General features: G+C 37.1%; 1 protein-coding gene across 2 annotated transcripts in view; it reads right to left on the bottom strand.

The window, feature by feature from the left end:
- Positions 1 to 21,497, bottom strand: part of adam12b (ADAM metallopeptidase domain 12b) — a 76,606-nt gene extending 55,109 nt beyond the window's left edge. For both annotated transcript variants that reach the window (XM_039668305.2, XM_039668309.2), the window contains exons 1-3: positions 21,064 to 21,497; positions 9,233 to 9,339; positions 6,907 to 6,980 (exon numbers count right to left, since the gene is read on the bottom strand). In XM_039668305.2, coding sequence (XP_039524239.2) covers positions 6,907 to 6,980; positions 9,233 to 9,339; positions 21,064 to 21,175 — 293 coding nt within the window. In that variant the 5' untranslated portion in view covers positions 21,176 to 21,497. The remainder of the gene's footprint in view (positions 1 to 6,906; positions 6,981 to 9,232; positions 9,340 to 21,063) is intronic.
- Between the last annotated feature and the right edge of the window lie 1,850 nt (positions 21,498 to 23,347).

Below are 23,347 nucleotides of genomic sequence, written 5' to 3'. Positions count from 1 at the left end.
TGGCAATGACTTTGCAGGCAGTGTATATGCACGAAGGTTATTTATCATTTATCATTAGTTATTTATCATTAGAAATGACATCATAAGTTGATCATTGACACTAATTAAAAATGTACATTTACACACAAACTGACGACCAGCCGCAACTTTCAGACGCCATCTTTTTTTAGCTCAATTGTCACAGACTGGAAAGCACAGGATTTTGGGATATCAAAAGCAGGAAGACAGGAAGTGAAATGAACTTTGCATTCGGACGAGCCTTGGCCCTTGATGCCTTCCAGCTTTGGAATGCGTCCTCTGAATGCAGCATTTATCAGTTTTCAGTTAATCAGTTTTTCATGTCATGTGCTTCCCTTTCCATATGTGTCATGTTCTGATTGGTTCCCTTGTTTCATGTGTCTTTTTCTCATTGGTTGTTTTTGTCATGTGATCCCTATTAAGCCCTTTTGTTTGCCATGAAGTATGCATGCGTTCCATGTTTCTATTTGCTAGATCTGTTCATAGTCAAGTTTTGTTCATGTTTTTTTTTTTTTTTCATGTTTTGGATTATGTTTATACTTTGTTTCATGTTTTCGGATCTTTGGACACATTAAATAAACTGCACTTGGTTTCTCTTTACCATTGTCTTAATCTGCTTTCACGTCTGCTTTGCTATCATAGAAATAAAGTTCATTATAAAATAGAAAACACTAACTTTAAATATCAACTAAAAATATTTCCCTTTTTTAGATGAAATAAATGCAGTCTTTGAAACATAAGATGCTTTTAGACCCCAAGCTGTCATGTGTGGGTACTGATAATGCACAATTTAAGTGTCAAAATGTATGTCTTAAAAAAATAATAATAAAATAAACTGATCAGATATCAAACTTCCCAATAAGCTACTGTACAGTATATACCACAGAGGTACACAAACCAGGAGTCAAAACTTGGTGAGGAGTAGGTTCACAAACAAAAGAATAAGTGTATACACAGAACGTGGCACTGGGTTATTAAAAATATATCTTCTGGGAAAATCTCACATACTTGCAGTTCCTCGCTTTCAAAAGTTTAAATGACTTCTGTGAATCGGCTGACTTAGATAAATATGCCAAGGACTCTTCTGAACAACACACTTCATAAAGCCCATATGAAAAATCATCCAGAAAGGCATAATTTACCATATACTTGGCAATGCTCTATTTCACCCTTATGTTCTCTATCTTTTTTTTTTTCCATCTAAGCAGCCTGCTGATGACAAACCAATCCATATAGTGTTTCAAACGAGCTGCGCTTGCTTCATTGAGGGATGGTTAGAACCAAATTACATTAGCATAACTCGCCCTCTGTGCTTCTCTCTTTCTATTTTATTCCTTGCCACCAACTGTGGATAATGCACTGGCATACACACTGACAAGCAAAAAGCACTGATGTAAGCTTCTCCTCATTCCTCTTACTGCTGATGATTCTGTGCCCCTGGCAGCTGACCCACTTCACAGAGGTCAAAAGCGGAAGAGTTCAGGCTGTTTTTCTATAACATGTCTTGCAGGTAAATTACATGTTAATAATATTTATTTATGAAAACAAAAGAAGAGGGATTTTGAACTGAATTGCCATGTGGCTGGTGAATGTTTCTATATATTTGCTCAGATGTTCGGGTTGGTTGCTAGGGCATTGCTAGGTGGTTGTATATGGTGCTCTGGGTAGTTTCCAGGGTGTTTCTAGGTGGATAGTAGTGTGTTTTAGGTCACTGTTGAAGACTCTGATGGCTACTTCCAGTACGATAATGCACCATGTCACAAAGCTCAAATCACATGTCACAAAGCTTGAACATGACAATGAGTTCACTGTACTAAAATGGCCCCCACAGTCACCCGATCTCAACCCAATAGAGCATCTTTGGGATGTGGTGGAACGGGAGCTTCGTGCCCTGGATGTGCATCCCACAAATCTCCATCAACTGCAAGATGCTATCCCATCAATATCAGCCAACATTTCTAAAGAACGCTTTCAACACCTTGTTGAATCAATGCCACGTAGAATTAAGGCAGTTCTGAAGGCGAATGGGGGTCAAACACAGTATCAGTATGGTGTTCCTAATAATCCTTTAGGTGAGTGTATATGATCAATAAGCTACAAGAGCCATGTCATCATTCATGTTCTTAATACAATGGGTGCGGGACAATTATGTGCCAAAGTTTAATAGTTAGGTTAGGGATGTGTTCAGTTCTATGAGCAATAACTATGAGCAATAATAATAGTGGTTCTTGCTTGTATAAGATAAAAAGCTTGTGTTTTTTTTGTTTTTGTTTTTTGACAACTTAATTTCAGTATAATAAAAATATGAGCTGTTTTCGCATGCTTCTAAAAAATGGTGTGTTGTCCTGTCATACACTGTCATTAAGAGCTTTGTCAAACGACTTGCTCTTATTATGTTCTCTCTCTCTCTCCCTCTCTCTCTCTCTCTCTCTCTCTCTCCCACATTCATGCACTCCACAACCCCTGATTACACTACACACCATGTCATTAATTTCAGTTTGAAGACAGAAGAAATAATTGAAGCCTCTGAGAGAAGTAATTTGTAACAGATGGAAAGTTTACAAGCGAGTCCACAAGTGAATCCATAATTGAGCGTGGCATTGTATACCTCATCTCCTCTTTCTTCTTTTCATTGTTTGCTCTCTCTCAGTCTTTCTATCATTTTGTAGTTTACATATTCTATAAAGCAACAAACCCTCAAGGTGAAAGACAGCCAACCTCCACAACAATACAAATTGTGTGGAATTTTTAATAACAGGAGTGGTTTATGCTCTATACTACCTCACACCTTCACCTTTTACAGACACCAATTCCACCAGCACAGATCAGCTGAAGAGTATATTTCCTTGTGCTTACTTCAGAACATGGTTGGGAAATAAAAATTAAATCAGTTAGAAAATGTTATTTATAAATATTATAAATATTAATAAATATAAATATGTATAAATATTAAAGTAAGAATGTGAAATGTAATAAATAACATTAACAAAAAATAAAAATTGCAGTTCTCATAGCATACAATGTATTAATAATACAAAAAACAAGCAAAGAGAATTGGATATTAATTTATATATATATATATATATATATATATATATGAAACATGTCAAATAAAAAGTTAATTCTTCTGATACTATTGTTTTTTCCCAGCACCAGGGTTTGCTGCATTGCCAACTATATCTGTCTGACCAAATTGATCATCATCTGTGACCTATTATCACATCTAAAATATGATGAGATCCAGTATATTAAATATCTAGCATTTACTTTTTATTACTATTAAATTAAAAAAAAATTACCTTTATTATAATATGCAAAAGTAAGGGGGAGGCTATCTTATCAGAAAAAACAATATTTCTAATTTGTCATTGTGGCCTTATTTTTAAAGGTCACTACATGAGCCAAAAACATAGCTGCTAAGTTAAGACTGACTTAAGAACCAATAATCAGTCTTACTTTTCAGATTCAAATAGCACCAATCTACCTTTTTATGGAACTGATTTGTTATGACCCGTCTTAAAGAAAAAAAATTAGATGGCTTACTTGTTGTAAGACTATAGTCTAAACAGTTTATGTAACAGGCCAGGTGTGTGTATTGTGTCAGTTGTTGAAGGACTCCTTACTCATTATCCTCACCTTGCTTCCAGAATCACAGGGCCACTCTAATAGTCCTCTGGTAATAGTGTGTTTCTCTCTCTATTGGACTCAGTTCATTAATTTTGCTTCAGTCTGACATCAGAGCAGAGAGTCAATGATGCCATTCTCACACAAACAACAACCCTATTCCCCGTCCATTCATGGACACTGAGTCCAAGTTTATATGGTCATGTTTGCAGTTGTCACAGTAATGACATGTTTTGTGTGCTTGGCTATGCTCCTTCCTGTTTGGATGAATAAAAGGAAGCCTTTGAATGGCACTCTTCCTCAGTAACAGCTGTTTGAGTCAACCAGAATAAGCTCTAAATCTTCCTACAATCTTCCTTCATATAAACGTCCTGTGGACTTTGATCAATTCAGTGTCTGGGATATCTCTAATGCCATTATCAAGATTTAGAGTTTAAAAGAGGAAGAACACTTCAAGAAAATCAACGAATGAAAAAAGTGACTGACAGCTAACTAGATGTAGGTATGCTACAAGCTATTTTTTTTTTCAGTAGCGTGACAGCATAGATCATCAAAATAGTGCAGCTTTTCCAGTAACAAGCTATTTTTACAAGCACTACATTGTTGTTTTTCATGCCTCATATTGCTTATGCAGCCTAACAACCGAGCGAGCAATGACAATAATCAAACGTACTCTCAGAAGGTCTCTCTCTCTCAAGTACCACTGGGAAATCCAATTAATTTGGGCGAATTAGTCTGTTTCGGACGGTGCATTTCAATGAACCGGCTGCAAAAATGAATCCATCCTTTCAGCGCATACAGTAAAAGGTTTAGGTGCATTTTGTGAAAATTCACGTTAGCCTTCACTAGTTGAGTTTTTATCAATCCAAAATGCTGAATGGAGGAAAATGTCTCGGGTTACGGTTTGGACTGATTTCATAAGAGGCTTCATGACGCAATCACGCACATCCCACAGTGTCTCGACGCATCTCGACATCCCTGGAAAGGGAACATCATAATTCGAGAAGAAACTTATCATATATTAAATGAACCATAATGAATTGTAAAATTTTTTTTCGACATTTACATTTAAAAGAAAGAAATACTTTAATACTTTTATTAGAAATGGACGATATTTTGGTATATTGGTATATCGGTATCGGTATCGTATAGGCCGATATGTGTCCAGTTTGAATGTTATTATATCGGCCTGAAAGGAAAATTTGTAAATATTAAAACCGATAAATAATGGATTATTTCCTTCAGCTGAGACATTTCAGATGCACACTGTTCACCATGATAATTTTGAATTGCTTGAAATATGATTGAAATCACTTAAAAAACGGAAGAAAAAAAACAGTTAAGTGCAATATGTGCAACTCAAGTCTCTCATAATAGGATACATGAAATTATCATGAGAACATTATTGAGTGCTTGGGACATTGCTTTTAATGGTGAGACTTGTTTTTTGTAATCAGGCTATCAAATTATGTAAAAAAATATTTTGTGAAAAATATATTAGTGTAAAAAAGTGCATGTGTACTTACACTGTAGCTACATTTTGTCATGGTAGTATAACTTGACTTGTGGTGCTACCTTTTTAAAAGAATAGTTTTAAATACTTTTAACTATGAGTAGCTTGTAGGTTGGCAAGCTATAGTTTTAAGTTAACTTCACAAAAATGCAAAATTATGTGGCTTTATCCAGCCTAAAACACTGTACACATGCTCTCACTGTGACAGACTTTTTCCTAATTTATGGTAAGTGTTTTCACTCAGTCTTGAGAGGAACGTGGAATTCAGCAAATTAAGTGGAGCAAAGCTACAACTTCACTGGGCAGCTGCTGATTAGAGTCTTTTAGCGTTATAGTGTTCGCTTCAGATGCATTTTTCTTTGGAAATCCTTTGGATGAGCAATCAAAGTCAGCATTGCTTTCCTGTTCGTTGTGAGTTAAACTGAGTTCAAGGCTGTTGTTTAGACTGTGTTGTATTGCTGATCTGAGCTTAGAGAATACAGGGAGGACAAATCCATTGGGTAAAACAACAATGATCACCAAATAAATCAGAAATTAGTTCAGGATGAGGTTAGAAAAAATTCAGAGAAAGATGTGAACTATCAAAGCTCTTTTATCAAATGCACTCGAGTGAAAAAATGAGATTTTACTGATTTTACTTGATGGTTATTATTGCTGTGATGATGGGCACACAAAGCTTTATGAGTGTCTTTCATTTAGGTTGTGGTTTTATTTATCTGGATGAGTGATGTTATTTGTTGTGTGTTTTTGATGTGCATGGGAAAGAGTTGAGCTCAGCTTAATGTACAGAGAAGATAAGCCTGTATCAGACGTCCCTGGAGTTTCTTTGTAGGCTCGTTGCTTCTTTCTTTCTGCCCGTCTATCTATTATGCCCCCATATGTGTTTCTTTTAACATTCATGTTTTTTTTTAATATGTAAATATACAATGTATAATTTTCATATTAAACACATTTATACAAAGACAAACATGTTATGTCTATAAATAATTACATACATGATATATATCAAAAATATATTTATGTAAACATACATAAACATATTTATAAGGATTAGATATATTATATATACTGTAAATTGTATATATAAATATATATTGTTTATATACATTTTTAATTAAATTTTTAATTCCATATACATCTTACTTCATATGACAATATGTGCATAATTAATTTGCATATGGGCTAATTCATACACAATATATGCTCTCAGATCCATTCAAGAACAAGAATCAATGTCAAATTCTATATTTTACTTCAGTTCAGATTTACATTTGAAATTCGGGAATTTAAGTGAGTTTTCAGTTAAACTCTAAATAGTGTACAACCAGACATTTATAGAGCTTTTAAGGTTTCAGCTGCTTAATGCTTCAAGCTGTAAAGTTTCACGCTGCTTGAGTACCTCTTACTGCATTAGCCGTTTACTGTTTCAGCCCAATATTTTTTTTGCAAATTGTATTGCAATATAAAATACATTAAATAATAAATGAGAAAATGTTACATCATGGTTACATCACACATTGGTCAATAATGCTGAAATAAACCCTGTGCTAATTCCTCTTTTCCAGGCAGTTACAGGACTGGGGCTTTTAAGCTATTAAAGCTTTTTACGCCATACAGTATATTCAGTCTTCTGAAGCCATATGCTAACTGCCTAATGATAGCTTAAGTTATTAAGTTGTAAAAAAAACAACTGTGTGTCTGATCATGTGTGTGGCGATTTAAGAGTCACGAGTGTTGCGAGGGAGACTTACTGGTTCTTCTCCACGGATAAAATCAGCTGTTGTCCTTCTGCTAGGATTAGGATGCGCAGCGAAGCAGGAGGTGTCTAAATAAATGAAAAACAAAACAATCACTTCATGTCCTGTTTTCTTGTTTCAACCAATTTACTCTAAACCCTGCAGCTTCCCAATTGAAACACACACACAGCCTTTACACCTTTAAATGACTTCAGGTTTCGATCCAGTGCACCAGACAGCGCTAGAGCCAAAACGAAGCCCTCCAAATGTCATTTTGCACATAATAATGTGTCAAGCACTGCACAGGGCCAAAGCTTGTGTGTTCATGTATAGCCACTGCATCTTCATTCACTTGACTCAAAGACATGAGGAATATGAACTGAGTTTTACGCACAAATATAATTTAAACAGACTGATTCTTGATAAATTATGATAAACAAGCCAGAAGTGTTGCCATAAAGGTTCAAGTGAGTGCATCTTGGTGAATCGTTACATCTATGCTGTAAATGTTCTCAGATTTCATAAATTATATAAAAAAATATATATATATTTGTTTTTCGCAACCTAATGTACAATTCCACAGTTGTAATTTATGGTATTATCGCGTCTTAGCCTGCCAGAATGGGCGTGACTTAGTGTATACTGTATAAGCGGGGCTCAGAGGCTGTCTCCTTGATTTTCATCTCTTCAGCGAAGCTCTTCGCATTGCTGGACTCCAAAAGAAGCCGCCGCCACCGCGTTGCTGGCCGCCTTATTCCCCGCTTACCTGGGAGCACGGGATTCCCTGGGACTCATGAAGTGGATGCTTGGCGTGCATGGCGTTGACAAAGGGTTCTCGTAGCGTAAGATAACTTATAATACAAGAGAACCTCTCGTAAAAGTAACCTTGGTTCTCTTCAGAAGAGAAAACGAGTGAAGTGTTCGCTCCACGAGCGACTTTTGCTTCAGTCGTTGAAAGCCAGGGAGACACCCTCCAAGCCCCACTTATATACGCTAAGCCACGCCCATTCTGGCGGGCTAAGACGCTATGAGGGCACGAGCACCCTTCATTGGACGTGCCGTCACGCTGGGCTCAGTGGTAAGCTGCTGCACTGCTTTGACAATAAATACAAAAATTAAGCCATTTTTTGGCTTCAATATCTGATGAATCTTTCCGTAGCGTAAGCTAAACTTTCGCAATACTAGTTCCCTCTTGCAGAGAGAACCGAGGTTACATTAGGTAACCTATACGTTTTTTGGACATGGCCCTATGATAATTCCATGTGTGTAGAGTACATCTGTATTCTTCAATGTTTTCTGTGCACATTATTATTTTTATTATATTTTTTTCAAATTGCAAAACAGAATAATGCATGCGTGTACTCCTGAAATATTTCAGAATAACTCTTTTTTTTTTCTTACTAAACAGCTGAGAGAGCATATCTTCCTCCATTACTCTTGCTGAACTGATTTGGCTTTGGGCCATCAGTCGGGCCACTCATGGTGCAGACCGACAGGTCCTTTATTCTGAGCGGGATTTCCTCCCTAATATACGTTACCGGCCTCACCACAACCTCAATCTCCACCTGTAAATGTTTAATAGCAATCAATCACCTCGGAAAGCAAAGCAAAGCCGACCATTCGCTATAGCACTGCATTTTCATGACATACAAAACTTTTTCCTAACAATGCATTAAAGACATTCCCAACATCTCAGACAGTTATAAAAAGCTCTGGGTGTTGAGTTTTCAATGCCTAAGCCTCCGAAACGGGCAGTGAAATGGACTCTAAGTGCTATGTGTCAGAATCAGATATTGCTCTGAGCTACAGAAGACGTTTGACTGTAATATTCACTACTGGAGTAACTCCGTGCGGAGACTGGAATCAATTAAGCCTTAATGAAGGAGACCATGTGACTTTTTGCGACAATGTCGCCACGGCTTTAGGCACTTAATCTAATCTAATGTACTCTAAAACAGTTTTCAAGATTCATCACCTCATCACTCAGCCTTTGTGCCTCTGGTGCCATTTGGCAGTCAGGCCTTTCACTCATTTTCACAAATGACCCTTTTAGAGCTAAAAGGCTAAGCTCAATAATGATACCGAGTATGGGAGTCATACAGTACATTGAGAACTAATTTGGACCGTAGTCTAATATACCATTTTGAACTGAAGTGAACTTGCACTGGACTCAATATGTTATTCATTTAAAGAGAGAATATGCAAGTCAGTACTATTCCATTTCAAAAACTCATATTCAAATATAAATAAACACTGGCAACAAGACATCATGATGGAAGTGCAAATGACTTTCTAGAGGTTTAGGGAAAAATGGTGAGCAACATACAGTGCTCTTTCTTACCCTGGAGCGGAGCCAGCTGATTGGGTGCTGCTCTGTTCCTTCCAGCAGTAGCGGTGCCATGGTGTGGTAGTGTTTCAGTTTGTCGAGCACACTTTTTACTTGCCTCCCTGCATAAGCAAAAAAAAAAAAAAAACTCCCATTAGTGTTGCAGTGGATACCAGAGACACAATATGAGGTGCTGCTGAGCTTTCTCTCTCTCTGTGTGTGTGTACTGGGGGCAAAAAGTTCAAATGACCAACAGTTAAACGTGGAATTGCAAACTGAAGACAGCAGTTAGTATGCAGTACTGCAGTAAATTAGGATCAGCATAAACAGATGCTGAGATAAAGACCATTAACTCAATAGAAAAGTGTGGGTTACCCTCAGGATTTCTAATGTTTTTTTTAGGATGGCAGTTTTTAAATTATGAGTAAAATAAGGTGCCCTATCATGCAACAAAAATCCATTAACAAACATTCAATTGTTTCCATACCACAATTCACTATACGTAGCTTACAATAATGACTCATATTTTGAGTAGTCGGACAAATTTGGTGACCTTGTGAAAAAACGTCTGCCAACCATAGTCAAATAAACGTGGTGTAGGATTTACTTTAAAACAATTTTCTCCACAGGGCGAGGTGTTTTCTACACAGTAGAACAGCATTTTCTTGTAAAACATACTCCAGTGATATTTTTTTTACAACTTCGAAAACAGTGTATAGATTGCAACTGTACCTGTTCACCTTTTCAGCAGCCTTGGTTCCATAGGGATTTAAAAAAAAAAAGTCTTCAATAAAAGGTTATAAGCCATGAGCCAAACCACACACATTAGAAGCTTTGATTTAAAGCTATTGGGCTGGGTTGGGCTACAATTTGATTTCATAACTGAACAAGTATCTAAAAAATCTATGAAAAACAATGCAGTGAATGGATGAGTGCATGTCATAATTTGAAGTCAGTATTTGTATGAGCTAGACTCCAATCTCAGTCCTCGAGGGCCACTGTCCTGCAGAGTCTAGCTCCAACCCTGATCAAACACACCTGAGCAAGCTAATCAAGGTCTTCAGGATCAGTAGAAACCATAGATATGTATATAAAGGCTAGATGTGTTACGGCGGAGTTTCCATCGTCATCACCGGCGGCCATCTTGTCACAGACAAGCTGATGTAAGATGAATGGTCAGCACAAACACAAATACTCTTATCTCGGGGAAATCTTGACGGATTTACAAACGGTTTGGTTTCTTCCAAACGTTATTAACGTGGCTATAATTATCTGGATGATTATTTATTTATACACTTTTTATTCAAGTTATGGTCATTTAAATAGAACATGTACCATTAACACAATGTTACGAGTGAGCGAGCTACCTGTGACAAGATGGCCGCCAGGTGCAGACGTCGACCTCCATTGGCCAGCAGCGTGGACGACATATCTAGCCTTTATATAGATATCTATGGTAGAAACTCACAGGGAACCCTGAGCTTTGAGGTTTGAGGCCCCTTGATATTCTTTTAGTAGCTACAAAATTTCATTCTTTTTCCCACACTGGCAAGTAATGAGAAGAATGATAAACTTGACTTGACTTGGTTCTGTGTTTCGTGAGTGTAGTTGCGTCATCAGTCTAAATCAAAAGGCTTCTCTCTTCTTTCCCTTCAGTGAAAGTGTTGTGCCCCCACAGGGCCAAAGTGTTCCATCCTCAGCTGAATCTCAACACTATGGAATCCATTATGAATGAGGGTGACAGACATGGAAAGAGAGCAAGAAACAGAGAGGGGGTGTAAGAGAGACACATAGGCACACAATAGAGCAGTGCAGCCTTATGAGCGGCAGAAGCAGCGGAGTGACAGCACAACATGTTTTCTTCCATCTCTCTTGAGGGCCGGATCCCTCCATTCTTTCTTTCTCTCCCTCACTGACTCACAAACAAACGCACACACACACCCGTCTTGTGCATTCTGAAGAAAATGATTCCATTCAAGATAAATGTTTAAATATATTTGTTATATTTTTATAATTAATTAGACAGAAAACTTGAATTTGATAGGTCAATCGCAGCATTCTTCAGACAAATACTTTTGCCTTTTTTTTTGACATTTGCCCCAATTTACTGGCCATTATAAAAACAATATTTGCATGTATGGATTTATATATACACTCATGCCTTTTATTTTGTATTTAAATATCTATAAAAGAAATCCTGAAGATCATAAAGAACTCTATTTTTTTTTTATATATATAGATTTTGGACATGTATCATCCTAATTTCATTGTATTTTTAAAAATAGTTTAGCCTACCATAAATGCATGATGAATGCATTCTCATTTTGATGAACCATCGATTCCAAAATGCCATTAATTAACATTTTAGTCTGTGCTGTTTTTAGCTGTTTTGTGAACATTATTTGTTGTAGCACACAGTCCATCCAATAAATAACAATTTATAGATTCAGATTCTGTCCATTTTATTATGAAATTCAAACAATAAATTCAAAGTTTTGTCATGAAACTCTAGATGCCGCAGGCTGATAGGTCCTTGACTCAATTGGTTAGTGATTACATTGTTATCTACATAGCACAGCTGATTGGTCACTGTGGCATCAGCAGCCAATGAGCTTGCTGTTTAACATTCAAATACGTGGCATTGTTTGCATCAGTCTGCAGTGCGCTTTCATAAACCACCACCTTCCCCAGCGCCACCTGTAAAGATACTCAAATCCTAGATATGATCTCCTAGATATGCAATCTCAAAATCATTGCAGTGGGACACAATAGGAACCAAACATCTGCTAAATACACATATGAAGTGGACTAGCATGCCATGGTTAGCTATCAATAGAGAGAATACTCAATGAGAAACTTGACTCAGCACATAATAACACAAATCCGTTCGGTTGGGCTCACTGGGCCCATAGCTCTCTGCTGCCGGTTTCTCAGACACCCATTATTACCCACGATTCAGCATTCTGAGGGAGACAGGAAGTGGCAATGTCAGGCCCCAGCCCCTACCCACCCCCAGACCTAATTTCCTTTCTGTCGTTGTCATTTACCCTTCCCTCTCCTTCTGCTGTTTTTGTCCAATGATTCAATTTAGGAATAAGCTTTGCACACTTGCCTAAAACTGGCCTTTGTGTGTAATCAGGAAAAGAGTAATAAATCATCATGATTTTACCTATTCATGCATGCAAGAAATTACCCAAACATTCACATGGATAGATAATATACATTTACATCGATTCATTAATATTACACCAAATAGCCTAATCAATATTACACCAAATCATCTAATAAATATAACATCAAAAACTACTTTTGAAAAAATGGCAGTGACACACTACAGTAATGTTATCGGATGAAAAAAAAAAAACGTACTTTAAAATATGCAGTAGACCTGAAAAGTGGCCAATATTCATGTGCTATTTATTTTCATGGTATTGAATGGACTTCAAAAACCACGGTAATACCTCTCATCATAATGCAAAACAGTCACAAGCCACATCAGCAAAATCACCAGAGCCCAAGGCATTTTATTGGCACCGGTATTCACAAACCAGCCACTGTTTTTGTACATTGTCTAGCTGTGGACAACAACTTCTCAAGACTACCATGATCTCTGAATTTATCAGACAATATACTGTTTTATATTGTGATTGTTTTTTATTTGATTCCATCAATTATATACTGCACCATGAGCTGCATAGTTCATTGTTTTTGTTTTTTTGTTTTTTTTAAAATATATGTTTGCTTAAAATGTGTAATGGAAGTCTTCATTCATCTCAGGGCTGGTTCATTTGGTTAAAAAAACCCTATGGAAATGAATGGGAAAAAAAGGCTGCTAAAAAAGTGGGCAGTCATTGTTGCACTCTATATGCGTACGTCCCTGCTTAGTATGCAAAAAGAAGTATGTCAAATGAGTAGAATCTAAATTAAGTAAAGAAATAAAGTAGCTAGACAACACCCAGACAGAAGGACTGCACGATTAATCATATTTTAACCGTGATAATGATTTCTGCTTCTCTTGATTAATTCAAAAATAATCATCACAATATTTCCCCTGCTTATTATTTGTCATGAAATTGTTTTATTTTTTTTTTTTTAATTTCGACATTTCTGTTAATTTGCATTGGTAATACGCCTCCATATCATTCCTTCAGAATGTAGATGTGTGTACCTTGAGCTTTTCCTTTCCTTCCCTTTCCTTCACGCCCATATCACGTTCAAGCTATTTGAAGCCAGGGCTGATGACTTGACCAGATTTATTAGTCTAGTGTCAATGTGAAAACCCCAGAGAATGTGTGTGTGGGCTTAAGCGCATGCGCATACTGATGTGTTTTATTGAACATTATGAAATTCCATTGAGGCTTCTAATACAGCACTGATTACAGCAGGCCAAACAATTCATCCGTTCACAATATAATGAAGCTTGAGTGCTTTATTATGTTCTGTTGTATCAGTTCGGGGATAGAGGGAAAAAAGCAAAGATTTGAGGGATAATTAATAAAAACACAATAAATACATCAATTAAATGCTTGGTAATTATTCATCTAACATATTCAGTTATATTCTCTTCATTGATACAAAGCCCAATTAATGTTTTAAACAGACCACAAAGGAAAATTCCAAGATGTTTAGCAGCTTTGGTGGGAATTTTAATGACATGTCTGGGAACCACTGCACGTGTTTGTAATGGTGTAAAGCAATCCAATATGAGAGATTTTTGTTCTTTATGTCTAAAAAAAGCTTTCTGCGAAATTCATGGAAATTGACAGGCATGATTATTCGCACATGCTCCGGTCAGATTTTACATTCATGTTTATGATCACAGAGTGATCATTTTAAAATAAACTTTTTCCAGTTTAAACTTCTACTTGGGTAGAAGTACAAAAGTTATACTTGACTACTTTCATTTTATTATTTTACTATTGGACATATTCCATACCCCAGCTCATAATGCCTTTTTAATGACACAGGGGTCTAATGCCAGTCACACTCTGGAGCTTAAAAGTCCAACATTATATTAATGAATCATTAGGAGTCAGTACAGTTCTTGAGTCATTGTGAATAATACAAGACCAAAGAACTGATAACTTTAAACTTTAGACTCATATCTTAGCAAATTATTGGATCTGTGAGCCATAAACTGCAGCAATTTGTTCATATTCACATCATTTCTGTCATTGAAGTATCATAACATTTGTGAACCTGCCCAAATGATTTATTGAATTTCAAATAAGTGCAGATAAGTTGAACTTAGTTGAACTTGATGTAAAGCCAAATGTTTTCAAATTACCAGATTTGCATAATTCCTTTAGCGAATCAAGCGCTTAAAGATACACTGTGAAACTCTTTTAGTTTATTCTTAGATAAAAACACTTAGTTCTTTCAAAAATATATGTGCTCATTAATGTATATTTACTTCATTCAAGTAATAAAGTATTCTCGTGAGTGCCATTGAAAATACATACGGGTAAGGGGTTCTAATGTCGGTCGCCATGTTGCCCCTCCATCTTGAATGTACATTAGCCAAAGAGGGACATACCCGTTAATTCAAGCTTCGCCCTTCGCGTTTACGTTTGAGTTAACACTCATGGACGAGGTCGAACTGGAAGCCATGTTAATCTTGGACTACATTGGCCACCGTAGGAGTTAAAACGAAATCGAAATTGAGAGGAACAGAAACTAATATTCACTGGATGGTCATAGCTATACCTTTTCACCGCTAAATCACACAGTGTAGCTTTAAATAATACAACGCAACCAGCGACCAGTTCAGTCATACTGAAAAAACTAACGGAAACCTGTCAGCAGTCACTTGTAAAGTATCTCATATTCAGAATCAGCAATGAGGACTTTCTTCAACCACTAGGCAGACAAGTTAATGATAAGTTTCTTGTTTGCAGCGTCTTCGGGTTTCTGAGAGGATGGGATGAATACATTAGTACTCTCCTAACAGCCAGGAAAAGCACCGTCAGCACTTTGAGAGTCAACTGCTGAAACAGGACGTGAGGCGAGAGATTGAAGAGGAAAGTGCGATAGTGAGCGGAGAGAACTGGAGATTAAGAAGTGTGTTAGTTCGAGAGAGAGTGGGTGTGTTGGTAATTGGTTAATGCGGGTGTGATGGGGTGAATGAGGGGAGATTACTGACTGAGAGAATCTATAGACTTTGTGACCTTGCTATAATAATCTCTCTCTCTCTCTCACTCTGTCATTCTCTCGCTCTCTGAGCTCACTGGCTACAGATTATGAATTTGAGGCTCAGTGATGAGGGAAGAAATGAGAGAGTTTGGAAGATCGACAGCTTAAATGGTTGAGGCTGACTATGAGTGACGTTTTATGATATTAGACAGTGCCTCGTCTTTATGGTTAAGGACTTCTGATGTTCATTTATCCTGGGGAAAATAGATTCATCTATTTTAATCAATTAATTTACAACTGGATTCATAACCTAATTTAAAAATAAAATAAGAAATGAAGGAAAAGAAGGAACATTTATCTCAGATAATCAATAAAGGTCTCATTTCAAAAATGTGGATGGATGATAATTTCCAAAATATTCCTAAAAGAGTTCCATTCAATTAAATCACCTTGAAATAAATACATTACGCAATTAATGAACATAAATGCACATTATTCTCCAATCAAGGTCCATATTCTCATTAAACGCATTGTACATGCTCCAGAATTTCAGCTATTGGAACATAAATACAGTGATCATACATTGAATAAACAAAGATGTTCTTTCCCCCCTATTTTGATCTGCCATACACTGTTGGCTTTCGCCCTTCTGTATTTTTCAATTCATGAACTCGTTTCTTTTAAGATTTTCTTTAAGATAATTATTTTTTATTTTAAATTTAATCATCTCAGAATTAATTTCTTATGGACATGCATGAATATAAATACACTATATTGCTAAAAGTATTGCGACACCCCTACAAATCATTGAATTCAGGTGTTCCAATCTCTTCCATGGCCACAGTTGTATAAAATCAAGCACCTAGGCATACAGACTGCTTCTACAAACATTTGTGAAAGAATGGGTCGCTCTGAATTCAAACGTGGTAACGTGATAGGTTGCCACCTGTGTATTAAGTCCATTCGTGAAATTTCCTCAGTACTAAATATTCCACGGTCAACTGTTAGTGGTATTATAACAAAGTGGAACAACTCTTAAAATTGCGTAAAATCACAGAGTGGGGTCAGCGCATGCTGAGTGCGCAGAAGTCACCAACTTTCTGCAGAATCAATAGCTACAGACCTCCAAACTTCGTGTGGCCTTCAGATTAGCTCAAGAACAGTGCGTAGAGAGAATGGGTTTCTATGGCCGAGCAGCTCCATCCAAGCCTTACATCACCAAGTGCAAAGCAAAGCGTCGGATGCAGTGGTGTAAAGCACGCCGCCACAGGACTCTAGAGCAGTTGAGACGTGTTCTCTGGAGTGACATATCACTCTTCTCTGTCTGGCAATGCAATGGACAAGTCTGGGTTTGGCAGTTGCCAGGAGAACTGTACTTGCCTGACTGCATTGTGCCAAGTGTAAAGTTTGGTGGAGGGGGGATTATGGTGTGGGGTTGTTTTTCAGGGGTTGGGCTTGGCCCCTTTGTTCCAGTGAATAGAACTCTATTGCTTCAGCATACCAAGACATTTTGGACAATTTCATGCTCCCAACTTTCTGAAGTTTGGGGATTCCCCCTTCCTTTTCAAACATGACTGTGCACCAGTGCACAAAGCAAGATCCATAAAGACATGGATGAGCGACAGAGTCCTGACCTCACCATGATAGAACACCTTTGGGATGAATTAGAGCGGAGACTGCGAGCTAGGCCTTCTCGTCCAACATCAGTGCATGACCTCACAGATGCGATTCTAGAAGAATGGTCAAGAATTCCCATGAACACACTCCTAAACCTTGTGGAAAGCCTTCCAAGAAGAGTTGAAGCTGTTATAGCTGCAAAGGGTGGGCCAACTTCATATTAAACCCTACGGATCAGGAATGGGATCTGCATGTAAAGGCAAACGTCCCCAAACTTTTGGTAATATAATGTAAATATTCTGTTACTGGAGCATTTTCTGTTGAAAACAAGATCCTTGCATGACTCATACTGTACATAATAAAAAATATAACTAATTTCTGACTTATACGGTAATATTGTTGTGCTTGTTAACATGTTCATTTGTTAATAATTTAATTTAGACTTTCTAAAAATTATATATGCTGGTGTTGGTGAATAAGCTCAAATGCTAAATGCTTTTCATTTGGTGCACTTTAAAAACTGTTCTTATTTAAAGTAGAATCAAACAGACTACAATGTAAAGAATTTTTTGCATCAAAATTGTTTTAACTAAATATATATTCCTGAATAAATATCTACACAAATGCAATACATTCACAAATACATGCAAATAAAGTAAATTTTGAAGACAGTTTAGTTGTCTAATGGTATTTAGTTGTCTAATAGTCCAATTTGTCGTTGACGAAAACCATACACAACCAATGACAGCGAAAGACTAATGAGTGCAAAGAGCTCAGACCCGTACACCACCTGACTGCACAAACTGAGCACTATTGTCTGAGCCACAATCAATAACTGGGCTTTTCTGCCCATCAGTGAATGACAGTGTGTTTGTTTGTGTGTGTGTGTCTGTTTAGGGAGTTGTTGAGGTCTGGATCAATGCAGAAAACAACAGGGGTCCATTCAACATGTCAAAACGGTTTCATAAACTCAGACACAGTAAAGATGGTTTCAGTAGACTACAGTGTAATATACTAACACTTAAAATTTAGAAATGAATATTAGAATTAATGCATCTGCTTTACATTAATCCACAAGAGATTTTGCACTAAGTCCTTTTTGATCATCCTGAATGTGTGTGTGCAATGATGATGATTGGCTTATGTGTGTGATAGTGTGCGTCACTCTTCCAAAGGTAAAGCCAGACCCCTCCCATGCAGAATGGATTGGTCATGGAGGCCAATGCCACTGTGAAGTGGCTGCTGAAACAAACATGAATCCTTTTAAACGGAAACACAAACACACATGGTCCAGAACCAAGCGGGTGCAGTAAAGACGTTTAAAAATTTGGTTATCACCTCACCCTTCAACACAAAGCATTATCCCAAAAACTCTACAGAAGTGTCTCTACCTATCTCTTTCTCACATGAAAAACAAACATACACAGGAAGGGAACTGTATATTTTAACGGAAATTCCCACCAGATTCACCACTATTTTATCAATGCGTTCCTCTTGGGGTGGTCACACACTAGACTTCCATTGATTTCCATTCATACAAATGTGGGAGAAAGAAAAGCAAGCTTATGCAAATTTTGCTGTATTACAAAGTTCATGTCTGGTGACTGGCTGGCGAATTATCACTTGATGATGTCACCTTAAGGATTATTAGGAACACCATACTAATACTGTGTTTGACCCCCTTTTGCCTTTAGAACTGCCTTAATTCTATGTGGCATTGAAATTGGGATTTAAATGATGCCCAATTGGCACTAAGGGGACTTAGTGTGCCAATAAAACATCCCCCACACCGAGTTTGGCCATGCAAAGCAATGCATACAGTAGCCATTCAAATTAGGTATATAATTCAAATATTTGGGATTTCGGTTAGAATTTCAAACTACTAGATCAGCAATTCCACCCACTTTGGTAGATAAGGATTTCAGCCATGGATGAACACATTATAAACACACATACACGCGCACACAAACAGTGTCAGAGCACAAGAAACAAATTAGCCATGGATGGATAGTCTTAAATTGCATTTTAATGGCTCTAGGTAATTTTTGCTGTCATGTGTGATACTGTGAAACCATGTCAGCCCTGCTAACTTCAGGAGCTTGTCAACGCTGGGAATGAGGTGCTAACAAGAGGAAATATGACACACACACACACACACACACTTTCTCTCTCTCTCTCTCTCTCTCTCTCTCTCTCTCTCTCTCTCTCTCTCTCTCTCTCTCTCTCTTTCTCTCTTTATAAGCATAAAGCCAAAACACTGCCCTCAAATGGTGCTGTTTCAAGACAGCACCCCTCAGTGGCTGAGCCATTTTCATACACACAACTACTCACAAAGACACTGTTAATCATGTAACTTAAATGAAATAAAATGGTATTTGAAAGACATTATAAGACTGCGTTCTGTTTCATTTGCTGTGATCAAACTGAGTTTCAAGAGTTCCCTGCAATCAAAGCTCTGAAACATATTATCATCCTGCCTTTGCTGTAATTACTATCTTTCTGAACACCAGCTTAGTGGAGTATGCTTTAGTGAAAGAGAGAGCAGAGGAGGAGAAAATATGAGATGTGTCGAACAGATGTGTTGTAGGAACAATATGATCTGATGAATTAAATGGTGAAACTGACCAGTGAAAAAGAGAACTTAACCTTACCTGACAAACCTTAACAAACTCACACCATTTACGTCAACCATCTGCCACACTGAAATAAACGCAGCACAGTATGCCAAAAACAAAGCCTATTTTAAATGTAATTCCACTGACCTCATTAAACTGGAGTTCTGACAAGCACAAGCGTTTTGTTGAACACTATCACTGGATCAAGTGCACAGTATATGAAGAGTTCAGATGCAAAAGCCTCTAAGTGGCATTTGAAATTTTCTTCTAAAATGATCATTTTTATCAAGCTTGTATATTTAAGTTCAGTAATTTCACTTAAATGGCAATGAAGATTACCTATTAATTGCCATTTAAGTGAAATTACTGAACTTAAATATACAAGCTTGATAAAAATGACCATTCTAGAAGAAAATTTCAAATGGCATTTAGAGGCTTTTGCATCTGAACTCTTCATATACAGTAGCCATTTTCACCACCAACATCTATGACTGTAAAGTAAATATAGTCAGTGCCTTTTTATGTTCATAAATACAAGATAAGTCATTAAGAAATATGATGCCTTCAGTGTTGTACAATTATTTTAACCTATTGTAGTAGCTTTTATTTAAATTCAATTCAATTTATGTTTATTTGTGTAACACGTTTCACAATAGATAGATATATATATAAATATATATATTTATACAATTACAATTTAGAGCAAATTGTTATCAGAAGTGATTGTCCAAGAAATGCCCATGGCCAAAAAATGTACATCTTAAGATAATACAAATAATGCAGTTAGCTAAGCTCATTTATTAATTTAGGCCGAGGCAATGCTCTCATTAAAGCAGATTACAAGTTGTGATCATATTGATTACAACATCCAGTGTAGAAAATTTGGCACCATGTTGATTCTGAGTTGGCATCATCTGAAGTCCTAGCAGGGGTTGGCATCATCTCTTCTTCATGGGATTATTTATTTATTTTTTGCATTACTAAATATTACACTAGGCTATATTACTTACACTTTTAAATATTATTTTATTAACATTTTTTATTATTATTTTTATTTCAAGCATACAATGAAAAAGAATCAAACAAATAAAAATCTCTGCTCTTTCCTTCTATTGTTATTCATTCTCATACACACAGGGTTTCCTATGCATCTCATTCAGCAACTCTCTTCATGTTTTTATTTTATTTTTTATGTATTCTGTTCCCAAACTGACTTAAATCAAACTCTTGAATTCTTTAAAAATACAATATGTGCATGGGCTATAACTTTTTAATTATTATTATTGTCATCGTTATGTGTTTAAATGATACAGTAACACAGTTTAGCAAAAATGTTCAAAAATTAGGGGTACACCAGCTTCACTGAGGCAGTAGGCTACCCCTCAAATGTTGCACCCTTAAAAGCTTTATAAGATACCAATATAAGATACTACTGGATAAGACATCCAGTAGTAAAATAAGCACTAATATGAAGTGTCCTACCGTCGGGTGAGTGATGAGTGGAGACGCCAGCTGTCAGTCCCACTATCAGCAGCACAAAAGCGCGCAGTCCGCTCATGAGGCACCAGTTCTCCATACGCCGGGAGATCCTCATGATGCCCGGCTCCTTATGATGAGATCTTCATAATATACCCACACAGAAACACACAAATACACGCGCGCGCACACACACGGCGCAGGAGGAGAGGATGTGAGGGACTTCCTGCGATACGATTAAATCCACAGGGGAGCGAGGGGAGGGTGGTCTACAGACCCGCGATAGAGCTTTTAGAAAAACTTTACAAAGCCGCCAATTCTTGTGCTCAACTGTGTTCACACACTGTCCCGTGTCACACATGCAGAGTGTAAACAAAGGCAAGGAGCACACGTACAGACACAGAGAGATATTGGTTGGGTCTCGTGCTTTGGTGAAGTGTTGATTCTTTGGGAGAGTGCTGCTTAAATCTCCACGTGTTTTATATGGGTGCTCTGCAGGGTCCTAAAGCCATTAGCCCACCAGTGTATCGAGCATAAGCCACAAACTTTTCAAAAATAGTGTTTTGTTTTTGTTTTGCTTGTTTAAGAATAAAACGAAAACCTCTAATTTAATCGTACAAGTCTATATATTTACAAATCACCAGATCTGGTGATTTGTCAAAACTTATAAATAGGCCACTATTCCACTGTCATTGTGCTATTCTTATTCACACAATACTGTGAATGGCTTCTGTTTGATATGGCATGAATGAGTTCATTGGTACCAGTTTCAATGGCACTGTAGTTAAAATCGAAGTATTTTATCTGCATTTATGAATAAGTTCATTTTACGACAACATTGTTGCAGAAATTAAGCAACTGTATCCACATCCACATATTTTCTGAGTTTAGAAAATAAAAGAAAGACAATTATTCATTTTCGTAATGGGGTAATTGGTCCATGTATCCTTTGGTCATTCGATTTCCTGTTTAGAATGGAATAACGAGAGGCACTCAATAAACTCTTTCAAGGTCTCCAGCAGGTAGCATACTGACCCCAGAGACTCAAGGACTTTTTAACATTTTTAAATCAGCATATTTGCTTGCTAATTCCTTTCATGAGACTTTCAAAGTACATGAATTCTTATTGCTGAACAAAGACGATTTTTACACCCTTAGGTTACTTGTATATGCTTTATCATAGTATCATCCATCTGTCTAACTGATCACTGAGTTTCCAGATTAATCTTCCGTCACGCTGTTCTCTCCTGAATTCTATTACCCCAAATTTCACGTTCCACACCAGAAACCCTGACACTTCCAGGGCAGAGGAGTCAGTGGAATATATGCCCTTTTATTATCATCATATCAAACACCATATTAACAAGTACTGAGCTATACTTCACATACTGAAATTGCCTATTACAGAAAGAAATGTAATATCCAAATTTTTATGTGGGTAGCTAATAATAGGATACTGAATCTGAAAAAAAGGGGGCAGAAAAGCTGGCAATACAATTTGTTTTTATTTTTCAAATAATACAGGACCACGAGACTTTAAGAACAAAACCACCATTTTTATAAGTAGAACAAGCTGTACGTAATAAATCTTTGTAATGTGTTTTGCGAATAGCTGGGTGGCAAATCCCATTATGATTTCTATTAACCGTGCTTAAATCCTCAGGTCAGGTCAATCAATTTCCACTGGAGAAAAATATTCAGATCATTAGGGTAAGGTGATTATGGAGCATTCAGTATCTTTTGGTGGCCTATTAACATTTTGTGGTATTGTGCTATTTTATTATTTTTTAAAACTGGGTCAAATATAATGTATAACAACATTTTAGTTGGTGCAGCACACAATATTCTGAAGAGTTTGACAGAGCGCATTATTTAACAGAAAACAGACCCCGTTAAGCAGAAACTTCTGCTTTTTACCTCCTCATCTATCCAATCATGTTCTGCTTGTCTAAAAGATCGGTACGCTACATGTCTGAATTCGCAGGTGCTGACACCTCCATTCCCCTCCATCATCCCCACCACCACCAGGATGGTCCCTTCCCATCCCTCCCAGGAGGTCGGCTGCACCCCTGCCTTCGTCTTCAGGCAGGAAATGCAGATTCCGTACCCTCGGGTTGTGAGCTACAGACGGGGCCTATGTCACATAACTTTATTTCATAATACTTGCTTGCTGGGCTGTTAATAAATGCATACTTGTTACTTTTTTTTTGCCTCTCGATTCTTTCTGGTAGAACTGATTTCGCCAAGTACAACATTCCATGCAACCAATCAGATTTAAGGGACAAGTTTA

The sequence above is a fragment of the Pimephales promelas genome, chromosome 15, assembly GCF_988280905.1.
Source record: "Pimephales promelas chromosome 15, fPimPro1.hap1.1, whole genome shotgun sequence".
NCBI lineage: Eukaryota > Metazoa > Chordata > Actinopteri > Cypriniformes > Leuciscidae > Pimephales > Pimephales promelas.
The sequence above is the reverse complement of the archived record's forward strand: the minus strand, read 5'-3'. Positions and strand labels throughout refer to the sequence as shown.